Source organism: Coregonus clupeaformis, chromosome 21 (assembly GCF_020615455.1).
Source record: "Coregonus clupeaformis isolate EN_2021a chromosome 21, ASM2061545v1, whole genome shotgun sequence".
Lineage (NCBI taxonomy): Eukaryota > Metazoa > Chordata > Actinopteri > Salmoniformes > Salmonidae > Coregonus > Coregonus clupeaformis.
Genome location: NC_059212.1, coordinates 29777512 through 29798332, shown reverse-complemented (window position 1 = coordinate 29798332; position 20821 = coordinate 29777512). Strand labels below are relative to the sequence as shown.

The 20821-nt window shown below is 43.6% G+C and overlaps 1 protein-coding gene across 1 annotated transcript in view; it reads right to left on the bottom strand.

The window, feature by feature from the left end:
- Nucleotides 1–17876, bottom strand: part of LOC121534820 — a 38423-nt gene extending 20547 nt beyond the window's left edge. Inside the window, exons 1-4 of the mRNA XM_045206127.1 lie at nucleotides 17678–17876; nucleotides 15117–15302; nucleotides 14784–14846; nucleotides 5121–5216 (exon numbers count right to left, since the gene is read on the bottom strand). Of these exons, the coding sequence (XP_045062062.1) occupies nucleotides 5121–5216; nucleotides 14784–14846; nucleotides 15117–15302; nucleotides 17678–17876 (544 nt within the window). The remainder of the gene's footprint in view (nucleotides 1–5120; nucleotides 5217–14783; nucleotides 14847–15116; nucleotides 15303–17677) is intronic.
- Nucleotides 17877–20821: the final 2945 nt, after the last annotated feature.

Here is a 20821-nt window from a genome sequence, read left to right as displayed (position 1 = left end):
CTTCTGTGTGAGGTCTACATCCCTGCTAACATCACACCCAACACAGAAGTTAGGCTTGCATTTTTTCTACACTAGTTTTTGTAGGGGGGCTGTATATCCTGTTGTCACAGTGGGCCTCAGAGCACAGTAGTACACAGCAGAGTCAGACAGCTGCAACCTCTGGATCGTCAAGGGGACTGATTTTGATGCTGATAAAAATTTTGTTAAATTGAGATGGCCATTGAATCTCCCCTGGAATTCAATGGCATTATCTGATTCAAAAGTTGTCCTCCTCAGCATATACTTTGGGAAGTCATTAGCTCCCTGCTTGTACCAGAACAGGAATGGATTTGTATCTAGAGTATCAAATTGACAGTCCAGTGTGACCTGTTCTCCCTCAGTAGCGATCACATCTCCTGGTGACTGAGTGACTGAGTCTTCTCCTCTGCATTCTGGAAAATAATGTAATAAACATAATCATGCAACATGATTGAGGGAATAAAAATATAGGAATGTAATACTAATAGTATTGTACTGAGAAATATGTTTTATAAAAGAAAGGAATGGGAGCAAAGGCAGAAAACAAATAAGGAAAATAATATTATCATACCATAACAACATGCAGCAAGAATCAGTATATTCTTCAGCCAGGGTTCCATACCTGCTACTGTGAGATCAGTGGGAGAAGAGTAATACCACTCTGATGTAACTAGACCATGATGAGACTATGAACTCCTTGTCTCCTCCTCTTTCTGTGTATCGTCAAACATTGAGAAGCTTGTGACATTGTCTGAACAACACTCTACCCTGAGTTTTTGTACAGTGACTGAATCTCCTGTTGTCACAGTGGGCCTCAGAGCACAGTAGTACACAGCAGAGTCAGATAGCTGCAACCTCTGGATCATCAAGGGGACAGAGCTAGATGTGAAATTCAGCCTGGAATCAAACCTCTCTTTGAACTCATCACTATTGCTCCCTTCTGAATAACGATCTCTTCTCAGGATATACTGAGGAGAGTCCCAAGTTAACTGGATGTACCAGAAGAGAACAGCAGATGGACTACTGGTAGTGTAGTTACAGCTGAGTGTTACCAGTCCTCCTTCAAGGGCAGTAACATGTCCACTCTGCTGGTCAACAGCCTCTTCACCTTTGCAATCTGAAAAAGTAGTTATAATAGTTTTATTTTATTTTTTAAATAATAATTAATAGGCTAAGATTCAGACAAAGTGAATAGGAAGGAAAAACACTATACTGTACCAAAATAGCATGTAGCCAGGATAAGTACAGTATTCCTAAACCAAGGGGCCATTATGATTCATGTATAGAGGAAGAATAGACTGTTATAGACTTTATGTTCCATCTACTTTAGCTGAGAAGTCTCATAATTGTGGGGCTCTGCAGTAGGGGAGGAGCTCATTTATTATTCAATTTAGTTGAACTGATAGAATGATTTCCTGTGAAATGCTGCCCTTCTCAGGTTGATTTAGTTTGATATGCTAATTGTGGGGGAACACCTGTAAAGTGTTTGCATGCCGCATGCATGATTTAATTCTCTAGAGTCTAAGAGGTTGGGGGTGGGTGTTATAAGTTGACATATATAATTATTTTAAGATGGTCATACCATGGATCATTTAGCTATTTGATTTGGAATTTTAGGACCCCTTTAGGTATTAAAAAATATACACTGCTCAAAAAAATAAAGGGAACACTTAAACAACACAATGTAACTCCAAGTCAATCACACTTCTGTGAAATCAAACTGTCCACTTAGGAAGCAACACTGATTGACAATAAATTTCACATGCTGTTGTGCAAATGGAATAGACAACAGGTGGAAATTATAGGCAATTAGCAAGACACCCCCAATAAAGGACTGGTTTTGCAGATGGTCACCACAGACCACTTCTCAGTTCCTATGCTTCCTGGCTGATGTTTTGGTCACTTTTGAATGCTGGCGGTGCTTTCACTCTAGTGGTAGCATGAGACGGAGTCTACAACCCACACAAGTGGCTCAGGTAGTGCAGCTCATCCAGGATGGCACATCAATGCGAGCTGTGGCAAGAAGGTTTGCTGTGTCTGTCAGCGTAGTGTCCAGAGCATGGAAGCGCTACCAGGAGACAGGCCAGTACACCAGGAGACGTGGAGGAGGCCATAGGAGGGCAACAACCCAGCAGCAGGACCGCTACCTCCGCCTTTGTGCAAGGAGGAGCAGGAGGAGCACTGCCAGAGCCTTGCAAAATGACCTCCAGCAGGCCACAAATGTGCATGTGTCTGCTCAAACGGTCAGAAACAGACTACATGAGGGTGGTATGAGGGCCCGACGTCCACAGGTGGGGGTTGTGCTTACAGCCCAACACCGTGCAGGACGTTTGGCATTTGCCAGAGAACACCAAGATTGGCAAATTCGCCACTGGTGCCCTGTGCTCTTCACAGATTAAAGCAGGTTCACACTGAGCACATGTGACAGACGTGACAGAGTCTGGAGACGCCGTGGAGAACGTTCTGCTGCCTGCAACATCCTCCAGCATGACCGGTTTGGCGGTGGGTCAGTCATGGTGTGGGGTGGCATTTCTTTGGGGGGCCGCACAGCCCTCCATGTGCTCACCAGAGGTAGCCTGACTGCCATTAGGTACCGAGATGAGATCCTCAGACCCCCTGTGAGACCATATGCTGGTGCGGTTGGCCCTGGGTTCCTCCTAATGCAAGACAATGCTAGACCTCATGTGGCTGGAGTGTGTCAGCAGTTCCTGCAAGAGGAAGGCATTGATGCTATGGACTGGCCCACCCGTTCCCCAGACCTGAATCCAATTGAGCACATCTGGGACATCATGTCTCGCTCCATCCACCAACGCCACGTTGCACCACAGACTGTCCAGGAGTTGGCGGATGCTTTAGTCCAGGTCTGGGAGGAGATCCCTCAGGAGACCATCCGCCACCTCATCAGGAGCATGCCCAGGCGTTGTAGGGAGGTCATACAGGCACGTGGAGGCCATACACACTACTGAGCTTCATTTTGACTTGTTTTAAGGACATTACATCAAAGTTGGATCAGCCTTTAGTGTGGTTTTCCACTTTAATTTTGAGGGTGACTCCAAATCCAGACCTCCATGGGTTGATACATTTAATTTCCATTGATAATTTTTGTGTGATTTTGTTGTCAGCACATTCAACTATGTAAAGAAAAAGTATTTAATAAGATTATTTAATTCATTCAGATCTAGGATGTGTTGTTTAAGTGTTCCCTTTATTTTTTTGAGCAGTGTAAAACAAAATTATTTGATAAAATATTGAATTTGGCCTTTACTACCAAATCCCATAGAAATGCATTGAACGCAGTCATAAATAACAAGAAATGACATTCAAAAAATAAATAATACGGAATACGTTTTTAAGTGTTTGTCCTATAAATAAAAGATATAAGAAAGCTCAGGAAATATATACAATTTATATATTTTTGACACATATTTAACCCCTTAAATTCTCCATTATGTTCGTGAGAATCTCCCCTTTTCACAGAGGGGTCACATTAGTTTGTAGCCAAAACGGTTCGTACGCTACATACGTATTCGTGAGAGTCTCATCTTTCAATAGAGTGGTCATATTATTTTTCTAGGCCAAACCGTTCAGACGCTACAGACGTTTTTGTGAGAAGACCGATTTTCGGGATGTCAAATGGTTTGACAAACACCGCTGTAGCTCGGCCACCTTCCACCACAGATGCGGAAGACCGACATAGGCTGATGCGGTGGATTGAGATGCAGCCCATGCAAATGATATTTCTAGCTTAAAGGAATAGAAGCAAACTGATGAGACTCCACTGACACCTATTGACTCTCACTAGTAACTTGCCCTTGAAAATACAAGCAATGTCAAGGTTTCACCTTGTTGGGCAGAATGTTGAACACTAGATGGAACTATTGTATCATTATTATACATAGAAAAACCTTGTCACTGGACTTCATAACTGTGGAGGGCAGTCTGTAGGAGGAGCACAGACAAAGATGATCTGTCATATAACTGATCAGGAGGCAGAGAGAACATCTTAGTGGTTGTGGCTGAAGAGTGAAAAGCGGTGGACGAGCCACGTGGCTCACTTGGGTCTGATCAACCCATCCTTCAGAAGGTGTAGTGGGCAGCACATGTAGGATAAGAAGGTACCTCACCTGAAGATCAGCCAGGAGCTGCAGTAATGTCTGTTTGTGGGTAAATATAAAGAAAACCCTTTATACTCTACCTACACATTGCTGACCACATTTAAATGTTGAGGAAGTTCTGAGAATAAAGACACTAAATCCTCACATGGATAATGAATGATCATACATGTGCAAAATTACTTTTCCTATCTAGGGCCTCCTGTAGCTCAGCTGGTAGAGCATGGTGCTTGCAACGCCAGGGTTGTTGGTTCGTTTCCCACGGGGGGCCAGTATAAAAAATGTATGCACTCACTAAAACTGTAAGTCGCTCTGGATAAGAGTGTCTGCTAAATGACTAAAATGTAGCGACCCAGACCAAAATAGCCATTTTATATTTGTCTGGTCCATTACCAGTCAGTTGGCTTCAGCTATGCTCCACTAAAGAGTGCAGTAAATGGATTTACCACCTGAGGAGCAAACCACTGAGCAGGTCCACGTTGAGAGCAATGATGTCAAATAAACCATGCATATTGTATGTATATGATGAAGTTAAGAGGCCTGACTGTAGCAGAGTCCGAATACACATCAAATTCACAGACTCTATCAATGCTCAAATTAAATTAAGGACAGGTGAAACATTCCATTCATAGGCTTTATTTATAGGAGACATTAACATCATTCATTAGTGTTTTGATGTCTTCAAAGTAAGGGTTAGAGACAAGTAAAAAAAAACATTCCTGCTGATGTGGTCCCTGCTGAGTTGTTTTTTTTACAGTGTGTGCATGTTTCCTGTCACTGTGGGCCTCACATCACGGTAGTACAGAGAAGAGTCTGTCACTTCAGCAGAGGAGATCTCCAGATCCAAGTGTTTTTTCTCTTCATTGAGTTTCACAAATATTTGAGTGGTCAAAGGATCAGCTTTCTTTATAAACTCTGAACCTGAGATGTAGAGGAAGAACTCTGGCCTTTGTGCTGTGTCTTGGTGATAGCAATATAATTAATCTCCACCAGTAGCTGTTCTGGAGTAGTTGTAAGACAGGGTAACAGGGGTTCCCTCTAAACAGAACTCTTTCTTGAGTGGAGTGAGGTCATCACAACTGACACCTGCATAGAGAATGGTTTTAAAACACATACATTTAATTGTTCATGAAAATGTATTTGAAATTGAATTAATTTCAAATGGACAATTATGGCAATGCATTGTATTGTATTGAATTGTACTGTATTGTATTGTATTGCCTATACAATAAATATGGCCAGGAACAACACTGAAACAGCAACACCATCTTAAATGAATAGAGACAAACTGAAAGTAAGATCTAAGCACACTGAAAGTTTCCTACTGTTTTTATGTTTCTATTTGCTGTTCAGCCCTTCCTCTACCATAAGTCCCTCCCCTTAACATACAGTATGTGTGTTACTTATGTACTGTATGCTGTACAATATGTCTGTTTCATGTCACTGTGGTCTTTATGGCACAGTAGTACAGAGCAGAGTCACTTCAGCAGAGGATATCTCCAGATCCACATGGGTCGGTATGAACCTGAGCTGACATGCGAGAAGGGACAGTTTTCTGGACATATCCTGATCTGGTTTTGACCTAGGATACTGATGATACCGCTGTAGATTGTCTACAGAGCCAGTGTAACTACAGGATAGTGTGGTGGTATCACCCTCCACACCACCTACCATAGACCTAGTGAGATTAATGACATCTTCAAAACTACCACCTGTCAGAAAAGGAAAAACATGTAAAAAAAATTTTTATCCCCCTTTTCGTAGTATCCAATTGGTAGTTACAGTCTTGTCCCATCACTGCAACCCCCGTACGGACATGGGAGAGGCGAAGGTTCGAGAGTCCTCCAAAACACAATCCAACCTAGCTGCTTCTTGACACAGTGCCCACTTAACCCAGAAGCAAGCTGTACACCGAGTCAGCATGCACTGCACCCGGAGCCACAGGAGTTGCTAGTGCACAATAACATCCCTGCCGGCCAAACCCTCCCCTACACTGGACTAATTGTGCGCCACCCCATGGGTCTCCCGGTCGCGGCCAGCTGTGACAGAACCTGGACTCGAACCAGGATCTCTAGTGGCACAGCTAGCACTGGCACAGTGGCCTTAGACCACTGCGCCAGTCAGGAGGACACAACAATTTGCTGTTTTTGATAGCTTTTTTACAACTATCAAATATATTCTGGAGTTGGAATTAAAACTGTCAAATTGAATACAGCACTTACAAACAAGGACTGAGAGGAGAAGAAATGATGAAAGCAGCAACATATTTGATAGACACAGTATCATAAACACTCTGACACAACATACAGTGCGGAAAAAAAGTATTTAGTCAGCCACCAATTGTGCAAGTTCTCCCAATTAAAAAGATGAGAGAGGCCTGTAATTTTCATCATAGGTACACGTCAACTATGACAGACAAAATGAGAAAATAAAATCCAGAAAATCACATTGTAGGATTTTTAATGAATTTATTTGCAAATTATGGTGGAAAATAAGTATTTGGTCAATAACAAAAGTTTCTCAATACTTTGTTACATACCCTTTGCTGGCAATGACACAGGTCAAACGTTTTCTGTAAGTCTTCACAAGGTTTTCACACACTGTTGCTGGTATTTTGGCCCATTCCTCCATGCAGATCTCCTCTAGAGCAGTGATGTTTTGGGGCTGTCGCTGGGCAATACGGACTTTCAACTCCCTCCAAAGATTTTCTATGGGGTTGAGATCTGGAGACTGGCTAGGCCACTCCAGGACCTTGAAATGCTTCTTACGAAGCCACTCCTTCGTTGCCCGGGCGGTGTGTTTGGGATCATTGTCATGCTGAAAGACCCAGCCACGTTTCATCTTCAATGCCCTTGCTGATGGAAGGAGGTTTTCACTCAAAATCTCACGATACATGGCCCCATTCATTCTTTCCTTTACACGGATCAGTCGTCCTGGTCCCTTTGCAGAAAAACAGCCCCAAAGCATGATGCTTCCACCCCCATGCTTCACAGTAGGTATGGTGTTCTTTGGATGCAACTCAGCATTCTTTGTCCTCCAAACACGTCGAGTTGAGTTTTTACCAAAAAGTTATATTTTGGTTTCATCTGACCATATGACATTCTCCAAATCCTCTTCTGGATCATCCAAATGCACTCTAGCAAACTTCAGACGGGCCTGGACATGTACTGGCTTAAGCAGGGGGACACGTCTGGCACTGCAGGATTTGAGTCCCTGGTGGCGTAGTGTGTTACTGATGGTAGGCTTTGTTACTTTGGTCCCAGCTCTCTGCAGGTCATTCACTAGGTCCCCCCGTGTGGTTCTGGGATTTTTGCTCACCGTTCTTGTGATAATTTTGACCCCACGGGGTGAGATCTTGCGTGGAGCCCCAGATCGAGGGAGATTATCAGTGGTCTTTTATGTCTTCCATTTCCTAATAATTGCTCCCACAGTTGATTTCTTCAAACCAAGCTGCTTACCTATTGCAGATTCAGTCTTCCCAGCCTGGTGCAGGTCTACAATTTTGTTTCTGGTGTCATTTGACAGCTCTTTAGTCTTGGCCATAGTGGAGTTTGGAGTGTGACTGTTTGAGGTTGTGGACAGGTGTCTTTTATACTGATAACAAGTTCAAACAGGTGCCATTAATAAAGGTAACGAGTGGAGGACAGAGGAGCCTCTTAAAGAAGAAGTTACAGGTCTGTGAGAGCCAGAAATCTTGCTTGTTTGTAGGTGACCAAATACTTATTTTCCACCATAATTTGCAAATAAATTCATTAAAAATCCTACAATGTGATTTTCTGGAAAAAGAAATCTCAATTTGTCTGTCATAGTTGACGTGTACCTATGATGAAAATTACAGGTCTCTCATCTTTTTAAGTGGGAGAACTTGCACAATTGGTGGCTGACTAAATACTTTTTTCCCCCACTGTACTTGTATGCCAAAAGCAAGCTGTCTAAAGAAGAACAGAAAGCAGTCCAACGCATTCGGAATGAGAACATTTTTACATCTGGTTCAGAGCTTTTCCAAGAAGACTATCCATATCACGAGCAGATAGTTGCTTTCAAGGGGCTAACCTGTGGAATGCAAGTGGTGACGCAGTTTTACTCAGCAATCACAGTGTCATTCCCAGATGTGTGTGTCCATCGTGGATGTCCAAATGTTCTTGAGGGGGAAGAGGTGGTGAGGATCAAACAACAATTCCAACATGTCAGGCCAATGTGCGCAGTGTGTAAGCAAGAAGGAAAGCAGTTCATTACGAGAGCTCCAATAAATCTTAAAAATAAATGAACACCCTAGAGACCAGAAAAAAACAACAAATAAAGGACAAAACAGACCGTGCTGCTGAACAGTAAAAAAGCAGCAGGTGATTGTGCCTCTGACCACAGAACATTGTTCGTCATGTTTCATTTCCAGACGATTCTACATGTTGAATCGCCATTGTTTGTTGACACCCAGAAGGTGATCTACTGCACACGGCCAACTTTAGTTATGGTGTCTTGTGAATCTGTTCTTGATTTTTATCAGAGATGTTTTATTCATCAGGAATAAAGAAACTGTCATAAGTTATACTTCCCATTGTGTTTCATTTATCATGGTTATAACAACATTGTAACATCTGCATTCTTTTAAATAAAAATTGTGTAGGTTTTCGCATGGAATAATATAATTCTTGAAGCTCACATTAGGCCTAGAGACTGCACAAGTGCCTAGGACAATGTGGTAAAGTACTGTTATTACTTATCTACTTGTTTTTATTATTATTATTTTTTTGCACGCTCACCTCACTTTTCTGAGGGGAAAATCCGTTAAACAGTGAATCAATTTTGTCTGGCCTCGCTGTAAAACAAAGCAAGAAATTCTATCTATATAATAACTCATCTAAAAAAGCTGAAAAGAGAACAACTGAGAAGAGCAACATCTTGCTAGACCTTTGAGAAACAAACAGACAGACAGACAGACAGCATTGAAGGACCTGACTGACTAGCTTCTTCCTGAACAATAACATCCCATAAGCTACTTGTATATCTTTGCTTATACAGCACCTCCTCATTGATACCAGCGTGAAATATTTTCTGTTATGGCTTTCTTACTACAGTATACTATATGTTGTCAGATGTGTCTTAAACCCTCCTTCAGTGATGAGGATCAGGAATTCAGTTGTTGATCTGGGGTATTGTTGGTACAACAGTAAAGTACCGCTACCACTGTAAGTGCCAGTGTAGTTGCAGGACAGAGTAACACCATCACCCTCAAAAACATGCTCTTCAGTTGTGGCTGATATTATTTCCTCCTCATAACTTCTACCTGAAATAAATCATGTTAGATATGTTTTAAATAAATCATATTGCAATTCATGTACCGTAAATGCTACAGCATATTGACAAGTATGTCTGCAACGCAAAACTGCAATGCAAAACCCAATGCAAAACCTGTGCACTTACCAATGGACATTGAAAAAAGCAAAATTGCATAAAAACATCTTTATGGGTACTGAATGACTGGCTTTATGCGCTTTCATGTAAGAGAAAATCACTATTCTCTCCTGAAACATATTTTAGACTACATACTGTAATGTCAAAGCACTCATTTACTTTATAGTTACACCTCTCCACACTAAAGGTGGTTGGGTATTTGAGTTAAACTGTCTTTCAAGGTTGAATTGCTGCTTAATGTCATCTTCATGATTTTGCTGTAGTTCTGAATATAGATAATTCAGCTCATGACTGCCCTCTATTGGTATTGACTCAAAATAAATGCTGTTCACAAAAACCAATGGAGAAGAATAAGACAATTACTGGCCTTAATACTCTAAGGAAGCAAAACAACACAAATGTTATTAATTCTGTATTTATTCAGACTAATATATCTGATCATGTTATATCACAACAGAACATGAATACAATATAAAGTATTATTTCCTGGAGAAGGGAATATATTTCAATTAAATACCTGTCACACCCTGGCCTTAGTTATCTTTGTTTTCATTAATATTTTAGTTAGGTCAGGGTGTGACATGGTGAAGTATGTGTTTTGGTTTGTCTAGGGGTTTGTAGGTTTAATGGGGTAATGTGTTGTCTAGGTGTTTGTATGTTGATGGCTGCCTAGATTGGTTCTCAATTGGAGACAGCTGTGGTTTATTGTCTCTAATTGGGAGCCATATTTAAGGCAGCCATGGGCATCATGTGTTTGTGGGTAATTGTCTATGTTGAACGTTTGTTGCGTGTCTGTGCACTTACGTTATTTAGCTTCACGGTCGTTTGTTGTTTTGTTAGTTTTGGATAGTGTTCGGTTTCGTGTTTTTCTCTCTTCCAAAATAAAGAGATGTATTTTGCACACGCTGCGCCTTGGTCCAATATCTCAAAAGAAGACGATCGTGACAGAATTACCCACCAATCTAGGACCAAGCGGCGTGTCAAGCGGCAACAGGACCCACCTACACAGGATTCATGGACATGGGAGGAGATACTGGATGGAAAGGGTCCTTGGGCACAACCGGGAGAATATCGCCTCCCTCGTGAAGAGCTGGAGGCAGCTAAAGCCGAGAGGAGGCGATATGAGGAGGCAGCACGGAGGCAAGGCTGGAAGCCCGTGAGTACTACCCAAAGATTTCTTGGGGGGGGCCTTAAAGGGAGTGTGGCGAAGTCAGGTAGGAGACCTGCGCCTACTCCCTGTACTTACCGTGGAGAGCGAGAGTACGGGCAGACACTGTGTTACGCAGTAGAGCGCATGGTGTCTCCTGTACGCGTGCACAGCCCGGTTCGGTACATTCCAGCTCCACGTATCGGCCGGGCTAGATTGAGCGTTGAGCCGGATGTCATGAAGCCGGCCCAACGCATCTGGCCACCAGTGCGTCTCCTCGGGCCGGCTTACATGGCACCAGCCTTACGCATGGTGTCCCCGGTTCGCCTACATAGCCCGGTGCGGGTTATTCCACCTTCCCGTACTGGTCGGGCGACGGGGAGCATACAACCAGGTAAGGTTGGGCAGGCTCAGTGCTCAAGGGAGCCAGTAAGCCTGCACGGTCCGGTATTTCCGGCGCCACCTCCCCGCTCCAGCCCAGTACCACCAGTGCCTACACCACGCACCAGGCTTCCTGTGCGTCTTCAGAGCCCTGTGTCTCCTCCACGCACTAGCTCTATGGTGCGTGTCTCCAGCCCTTTACCACCAGTGCCTACACCACGCACCAAGCCTCCTGTGTGTCCCCAGAGTCCTGTGCGTCCTGTTGCTGCTCCCCGCACTAGCCCTGAGATGCGTGTCCTCAGCCCGGGACCACCAGTTCCGGCACCACGCACTAGGCCTTATGTGCGTCCCCAGGGTCCAGCATGCCCTGTTCCTTCTCCCCGCACTAGCCCTGAGATGCGTGTCCTCAGCCCGGTACCTCCAGTTCCGGCACCACGCACCAGGCCTATAGTGCGTCTCGGCCGGCCAGAGTCTGCCGTCTGCCCAACGGCGCCTGAACTGCCCGTCTGCCCAACGGCGCCTGAACTGCCCGTCTGCCCAACGGCGCTTGAACTGCCCGTCTGCCCAACGGCGCCTGAACTGCCCGTCTGCCCAACGCCGTCTGAACTGTCCGTCTGCCAAGCGCTGCATGAACTGCCCGTCTGTACTGAGCCTGCAAAGCCGCCCGTCTGCCATGAGCCTTCAGATCCGTCCGCCAGACCGGAGCCGCTAGAGCCTTCCGCCAGACAGGAGCCGCTAGAGCCTTCCGCCAGACAGGAGCAGCCGAAGCCTTCCGCCAGACAGGAGCAGCCAGAGCCTTCCGCCAGACAGGATCAGCCAGAGCCTTCCGCCAGACAGGATCAGCCAGAGCCTTCCGCCAGACAGGATCAGCCAGAGCCTTCCGCCAGCCATGAGCAGCCAGATCCGTCAGCCAGCCATGAGCAGCCAGATCCGTCAACCAGCCATGAGCAGCCAGATCCGTCAGCCAGCCATGAGCAGCCAGATCCGTCAGCCTGCCATGAGCAGCCAGATCCGTCAGCCAGCCATGAGCAGCCAGATCCGTCAGCCAGCCATGAGCAGCCAGATCCGTCAGCCAGCCATGAGCCGTCCAGCCAGGATCCGCCAGAGCCGTCCAGCCAGGATCCGCCAGAGCCGTCCAGCCAGGATCCGCCAGAGCCGTCCAGCCGGGATCCGCCAGAGCCGTCCAGCCGGGATCCGCCAGAGCCGTCCAGCCAAGATCCGCCAGCCAGCCAGGATCCGCCAGAGCCAGCCAGCCAGGATCCGCCATTCAGTCCGGTGCTGCCCCTTAGCCCGGTGCTGCCCCTTAGCCCGGTGCTGCCCCTTATCCTGGTGCTGCCCCTTATCCTGGTGCTGCTCCTTATCCTGGTGCTGCCCCTTAGTCCGGTGCTGCCCCTTAGTCCGGTGCTGCCCCTTAGTCCGGTGCTGCCTCTCAGTCCGGTGCTGCCCCTTAATCCAGTGGGGTTAAGTTGGAGGGTAGTCATTTGGAGGAGGCTACGAAAGCGGGTAGTGACTATGGTGGGGTGGGGACCACGACCAGTGCCAGAGCCGCCACCGTGGACAGACGCCCACCCAGACCCTCCCCTAGACTTTATGCTGGTGCGCCCGGAGTTCGCACCTTAAGGGGGTTATGTCACACCCCTGGCCTTAGTTATCTTTGTTTTCATTAATATTTTAGTTAGGTCAGGGTGTGACATGGTGAAGTATGTGTTTTGGTTTGTCTAGGGGTTTGTAGGTTTAATGGGGTAATGTCTTGTCTAGGTGTTTGTATGTTGATGGCTGCCTAGATTGGTTCTCAATTGGAGACAGCTGTGGTTTATTGTCTCTAATTGGGAGCCATATTTAAGGCAGCCATGGGCATCATGTGTTTGTGGGTAATTGTCTATGTTGAACGTTTGTTGCGTGTCTGTGCACTTACGTTATTTAGCTTCACGGTCGTTTGTTGTTTTGTTAGTTTTGGATAGTGTTCGGTTTCGTGTTTTTCTCTCTTCCAAAATAAAGAGATGTATTTTGCACACGCTGCGCCTTGGTCCAATATCTCAAAAGAAGACGATCGTGACAATACCAGTTATATTTATTTTTCAGTTGATGTGGAAATGCAGGGAAAATATTAGTAATAATGTACTCTAAATAATAACTGATCTATCAGAGTACAATGTCTCCACCAAGACACTGTTTATCCACAAGGATCTTGACAGGTTTTTGTGCAGTGTGTCTGGGTTTCCTGTCACTGTGGGCTGCAAGGCGCAGTAGTACAGAGCAGAGTCTTCCAATATAGCAGAGGAGATCTTCAAGTCAACACGGGTCTTCTCTTCATTCAGTCTACCAGTGTGTCGTGGAGTCGTAATGGATGTATTCTGTACATACTTGTTGGTTGGTAGGATCAAAAGAAGACATTCTGGTCTAGATCCGGGGTATTGACGGTACCTTTGGAGATAGTTAACATTGCCCTTGTAGTTGCAGGAGAGAGTGATGTCTGTTCCTTGGAGAACATTGACTTCAGGCTTCACTGGAGTTATTGTTTCCTGCTCCATACTATCAGCTGCAACAACATAAGTATTGGGATTCAAAATGTTAATTCCAAATGTTAAATGGAAAAGGTCTGGATTAGATGTCCATATAACGTCCAGACATGATAACATTAACAATTACAATTTGAGTATTACTACCAGTTAGATTTTATGGAATCGTTAATTGAACGCAGGAAAATCAAAATGTTATTTGGTTTAAGCTGAGAATTCAGAACTCACCTACAAACACAGAGAGGAGAAACAGTAATATGAGTGACATCCTGACACAGACTAGATAAACCAACTGAGAGATAAGACAGTGAGAGAGCTGAGTAGATCCTCTACAGAGACATCCTCATGTTTGCAGGTATACCCAGCCTATTTCAGTGTTTGACTATGAGGCCCCTCCTCTGATAACTGGATATGTAATTATTCTTCTGTGGTTTGTGGTTAAGGGTTTTCAGTTCCTATTGGCCTCTTCCTCAGATTATTTTACACTTCATTTCTAACTGGAAATGTCTAGGGAATGCCTTTGTTTGTTTGTTTTTGTTTTTTCAATTGATCCACAATACTATACCATGCTGCACCACATCACCATATGCAAATAAACAATTCCGTATGAATTGTATGATATTTGATCAGGGTTTATAGAATGAAGTTCATTCTGAATGGAAAGTCTACATCCCACATCTGTGTGTCAGGCTGTCTGCTTTTTGTATGATCAAGTTGTGTTTCCTGTCACTGTGGGCTTGACAGCAGAGTAGTACAGAGCAGAGTCTGTCACTTCAGCAGAGGAGATCTCCAGATCCACACAGGTCTTCTCTTTGTTCAGTTTAACAGTGAGGTGAGGGTATGGAGGTTTAGCTCTCAGTACAGTCCTAGAGGCATGGTGGATGAAGAGGAGGAATTGGGGAGCTGATCCTGGATACTGTTTATACCACAGTACACTGTATGCTGAGGAGTAGTTGCAGGAAAGCTGAACATTACTACCCTCCTCTCCATACACTTCATGTTGGTTTGGCTGGATGGTGTGTTGAAAACTGTCACCTGCAAATGTTAAGAGGTGATGGATAAATCACAAGATCGATGTATTTGAAATGAGGAAAGATCTTGGTATTTACTCTAAAATCCAATAATACAGATTAACTATACATTACCCTGAACAATCTAGTTAAAATAATGACAGGAATACAGTCATTTACTAACCTGTCAGAGCAGAAAGTAAAATAACTGTGTAGAGAACCATCATATTGTAGCTGAGGTTATATGCTGGAGTGAAGTCCAACACAGTTTTTAAAAGATAATTAATTTTATTGAACATACAATAGGAAGCCCCACCCCTGCCCTAAAATATGCATAACAGGAGTTTATCATGAGCTGTCAGGTTTTTGTACAGTGTTTCTGGGTTTCCTGTCACTGTGACCTGCAGGGCGCAGTAGTACAGAGCAGAGTCTGTCACTTCAGAAGAGGATATGTCCAAATCCACACGGGTTCTCTCCTTATTCAGTTTAACAGACAGTCGTGGGTATGGTGGAGTACCGTTCACTACAGAGGGGTTTGATGTGACTCCAGTGAGGAGGAGGAAGATGGGAGATGATCCAGGGTACTGTCGATACCACTGGAGATTACTAGCAGAGGAGTAGTTACAGGACAGCTTTATGACATCACCCTCCAACCCAAACACCTTATCTGTTGTTGGAGTAATGTCATTCCCATGACTGCCACCTGTAAAACATTCATGAAAACAGGAATTATTATCAGGAAATTAGCATAAAATTAAACTCAAATTTCAGTCAAGTGTATTAAAAATGGACAAAAGATCCTTCACAGTAATTTTACTCCAGGCTCCAGTAATTACATTGGATATGTGATTGGTTATGAAGAATAGCATCAAACTCACGCGCTAGTACAAATATTGAAATTGATCTTAGTAACATGCTGGTAATTGTTATTTGACGCAGTGAAAAAAGTGAACACAAGTATAGTTATGACAGAATGACTCCCCTGGTTTCTCACTGTCAGCTATGAAAGACATTTCCTTTCCTCTGCCAATTATATTCCTCTCAATTATATAACACCTCCCCAGTTGCTATTTGTTTGTTGTTTTTACCAGAAGAGATATGGTGATTGATCAGTTGTAATAAATAGACAAGTGAGTTTTGTTGGTTGTCCTTCTATGACCATTACATCTTCTGTTGGCTGTGTTACATTGTCTTCTGCTCTGCACCCTGAAAATAAAGATAAATATATCTTCACAACATATAATAATAATAATGTATATAAATAAAATGAACAAATGCACAGAAAGAGACAGATGAACAGAGTGATGTTAGACCAAAGCAGCATGCAGCCAGAACATGCAGGATCAGCCAGTTTCTCATGACTAGTCAGTCAGTTTGAGGTGTAAACGGTAAGGAGCAGAATAATGCTGATCTATCTATCACAGAGCTTTGATACCCTCTGTCCTACTGTTGATGATTCATGTTGTTCTGTATTACATGCAGTAGTAGACCATGGCGAGGTGTCTGTCTGTATGGCATCCTCTGATTCAGGTGTGTGTGCTTTGTTTGGTTGCCCCCTTCAGGTTGACTTTCATACTACACCACCAAGCAGTTTGAATTGTGAATAGGGCCACCTACAAACAATAACATTGTTGAACTTTGTCATATTCCCAAGTGCTGTGGATGAAATTGATCACGTGCTTCTGATAAAGTTATACAGGCATCGACACACTGATTTGAAGTACAGTGCTTAGCAATATCGGCGAAATCCTCTGAGCTCCGGTATCAAACATATCACGGTAGGCCAGCTGAACACCGGTCCAGGACTGGGTGCTGATCCTGTCAGGAGGCCAGCTATCAACCTCAGTCCAAGACTGGGAGCTGATCCTGTCAGGAGGCCAGCTATCAACCTCGGTCCACGACCGGGGGCTGGCCTCCCCAACTACCATCCAAGTCAAGACCCTCATACCAAACTCTACCAACTAGAGTGAAGAATAAGTCTTTCTCAAAAAGTATTGAATAGGAAGACAGAGAAACACTATATTCCCTGGTGTTTGCACACAGCACAGGTGTGACCACACTTCTCTGATGTAAACCTCTGCCATATGATATCAAATTGTGGTTGATGTTTAATTATGCTACACACAGCAACAAAGCATTTTTGGTCTGCAAGTTTTTGTACAGTGTCTTATATACTTTGTATCACTGTGTTGAGTCAAGAGCACAGTAGTAGAGAGCTGTGTCTGCCAGGGTTAGATGTTGTATGATCAGTTCAGTTGATGTATAGGACGTTTTGGATGAATATCTCGTATCAGGGATATGTTCACTGTCACTTAATCTGGCACCTTTATACAGTAGAAACTGAGGAGCCTGGTTAGGGTAATGCCTGTACCAGTAAAGCCAAGGTCCGGTTTGGCTTGTATCATATGAACAGCTCAGAGTCACAGATTCTCCCTCTGGCTTGATGACTTCATGGCTTGAAGAAGTAATGTCATCACCAGCTATCTGTTCTGTGAGAAAAAAAGAGTAAAACAAATTAAAACAAATGATAGGAGCTACATACTGTAATAAAAATGTATATAAATAAAATGAACAAATGCACAGAAAGAGACAGATGAACAGAGTGATGTTATACCAAAGCAGCATGCAGCCAGAACATGCAGGATCAGCCAATTTCTCATGACTAGTCAGTCAGTTTGAAGTGTAAAAGGTAAGGAGCAGAACAATGCTGATCTATCTATCGCAGAGCTTTGACACCCTCTGTCCTACTGTTGATGCTTCATGTTGTTCTGTATTACATGCAGTAGTAGACCATGGGGAGGTGTCTGTCTGTATGGCATCCTCTGATTCAGGTGTGTGTTCTTTGTTAGGTTGCCCCCTTCAGGTTGACTTTCATACTACACCACCAAGCAGTTTGAATTGTGAATAGGGCCACCTACAAACAATAACATTGTTGAACTTTGTCATATTCCCAAGTGCTGTGGATGAAATTGATCACGTGCTTCTGATAAAGTTATACAGGCATCGACACACTGATTTGAAGTACAGTGCTTAGCAATTTCGGCGAAATCCTCTGAGCTCCGGTATCAAACATATCACGGTAGGCCAGCTGAACACCGGTCCAGGACTGGGTGCTGATCCTGTCAGGAGGCCAGCTATCAACCTCAGTCCAAGACTGGGAGCTGATCCTGTCAGGAGGCCAGCTATCAACCTCGGTCCACGACAGGGAGCTGATCCTGTCAGGAGGCCAGCTATCAACCTCGGTCCACGACCGGGGGCTGGCCTCCCCAACTACCATCCAAGTCAAGACCCTCATACCAAACTCTACCAACTAGAGTGAAGAATAAGTCTTTCTCAAAAAGTATTGAATAGGAAGACAGAGAAACACTATATTCCCTGGTGTTTGCACACAGCACAGGTGTGACCACACTTCTCTGATGTAAACCTCTGCCATATGATATCAAATTGTGGTTGATGTTTAATTATGCTACACACAGCAACAAAGCATTTTTTGTCTGCAAGTTTTTGTACAGTGTCTTATATACTTTGTATCACTGTGTTGAGTCAAGAGCACAGTAGTAGAGAGCTGTGTCTGCCAGGGTTAGATGTTGTATGATCAGTTCAGTTGATGTATAGGACGTTTTGGATGAATATCTCGTATCAGGGATATGTTCACTGGCACTTGATCTGGCACCTTTATACAGTAGAAACTGAGGAGCCTGGTTAGGGTAATGCCTGTACCAGTAAAGCCAAGGTTCGGTTTGGCTTGTATCATATGAACAGCTCAGAGTCACAGATTCTCCCTCTGGCTTGATGACTTCATGGCTTGAAGAAGTAATGTCATCACCAGCTATCTGTTCTGTGAGAAAAAAAGAGTAAAACAAATTAAAACAAATGATAGGAGCTACATACTGTAATAAAAATGTATATAAATAAAATGAACAAATGCACAGAAAGAGACAGATGAACAGAGTGATGTTATACCAAAGCAGCATGCAGCCAGAACATGCAGGATCAGCCAAATTCTCATGACTAGTCAGTTTGTTGTGTAAAAGGTAAGGAGCAGAACAATGCTGATCTATCTATCACAGAGCTTTGACACCCTCTGTCCTACTGTTGATGCTTCATGTTGTTCTGTATTACATGCAGTAGTCGACTATGGGGAGGTATCTGTCTGTATGGCATCCTCTGACTCAGGGTGTGTGTGCTTTGTTAGGTTGCCCCCTTCAGGTGGCATTTCATACTACATCATATAAAAAGTGTGAATTGTGAATTGGACCAACTGAAAACAATAACATTGTTGCACTTTGTCATATTACCATGTGCTTTTCCAACTGATATAAACATGTCTAAATGGAATTGAAAACTACTGATTGAAGAGTGAAGAATACGAAAAATTATCTGTCACCTTTTTATACAGTAGAAACCGAGGAGCTTGGTTAGAATAATGCCGGTAACAGTAAAGCCAAATATTACTGCTGCTTGTATTATATGCAACTCAGAGTCACAGATTCTCCCTCTGTCCTGATCATTTTAGGAATTACAGATTAAAGAGTAAAGTTACCTTAATAGAAAATGACTCAAGTGAAAGTCACCCAGTAAAATATTTCTTGAGTATTTTGAGTCTGAAAGTATTTGGTTTCAATATACTGTCACGATCGTCGTATGGAGTAGACCAAGGCGCAGCGTGTTGAGCGAACATACTTTATTTAATTAAAGTGCACACACGATACAAAACAACAAACGATAACGTAACGTCCTGGGTGACATAAACCAACACAGAACAAGATCCCACAAACACAAAGGGAAAACAGACAGTTTAAATATGGCTCCCAATCAGAGACAACCCACAACAGCTGACACTCGTTGCCTCTGATTGGGAGTCACTCTGGCCAACATAGAAAATGAACAACTAGAACTCCCGACATAGAAATACAACACATAGAATGACCACACCCTGGCTCAACATATAGAGTCCCAGAGCCCGAGTGTGACATATACTTAAGTATCAAAAGTAAAAGTATAAATAATTTCACATTCCCTTATATTAAGGAAACCAGACAGCACGATTTCTAGTTTTTTTTAAATTTACGGATAGCCAGGGGCACATGCCAACTCTCAGACATAATTTACAAATGAAGCATTACTGTTTAGTGAGTCCGCCAGATCAGAAGCAATAGGGATGACCAGGGATGTTTTTAAAAGTTTTTTTTAGTTTAAATTTTTTTTATTTCACCTTTATTTAACCAGGTAAGCCAGTTGAGAACAAGTTCTCATTTACAACTGCGACCTGGCCAAGATAAAGCATAGTAGTGCGATAAAAACAACAACACAGAGTTACATATGGGGTAAAAAACATAAAGTCAAAAAATACAACAGAAAATATATATACAGTGTGTGCAAATGTAGCAAGTTGTGGAGGTAAGGCAATAAATAGGCTATAGTGCAAAATAATTACAATTAGTATTAACACTGGAATGCTAGATGTGCAAGAGATTATGTGCAAATAGAGATACTGGGGTGCAAAAGAGCAAAATAAATAACAATATAGGGATGAGGTAGTTGGGTGGGCTAATTTCAGATGGGCTGTGTACAGGTGCAGTGATCGGTAAGGTGATCTGACAACTGATGCTTAAAGTTAGTGAGGGAGATAAGAGTCTCCAGTTTCAGAGATTTTTGCAATTCGTTCCAGTCATTGGCAGCAGAGAACTGGAAGGAATGGCGGCCAAAGGAGGTGTTGGCTTTGGGAATGACCAGTGAGATATACCTGCTGGAGCGCAGACTACGGGTGGGTGCTGCTATGGTGACCAATGAGCTAAGATAAGGCGGGGATTTGCCTAGCAGTGATTTATAGATGGCCTGGAGCCAGTGGGTTTGGCGACGAACATGTAGTGAGGACCAGCCAACAAGAGCGTACAGGTCACAGTGGTGGGTAGTGTATGGGGCTTTGGAGACAAAACGGATGGCACTGTGATAGACTACATCCAATTTGCTGAGTAGAGTGTTGGAGGCTATTTTGTAAATGACATCGCCGAAGTCAAGGATCGGTAGGATAGTCAGTTTTACGAGGGCATGTTTGGCAGCATGAGTGAAGGAGGCTGTGTTGCGAAATAGGAAGCCGATTCTAGATTTAACTTTGGATTGGAGATTCTTAATGTGAGTCTGGAAGGAGAGTTTACAGTCTATTCAGACACCTAGGTATTTGTAGTTGTCCACATACTCTAGGTCAGACCCGTCGAGAGT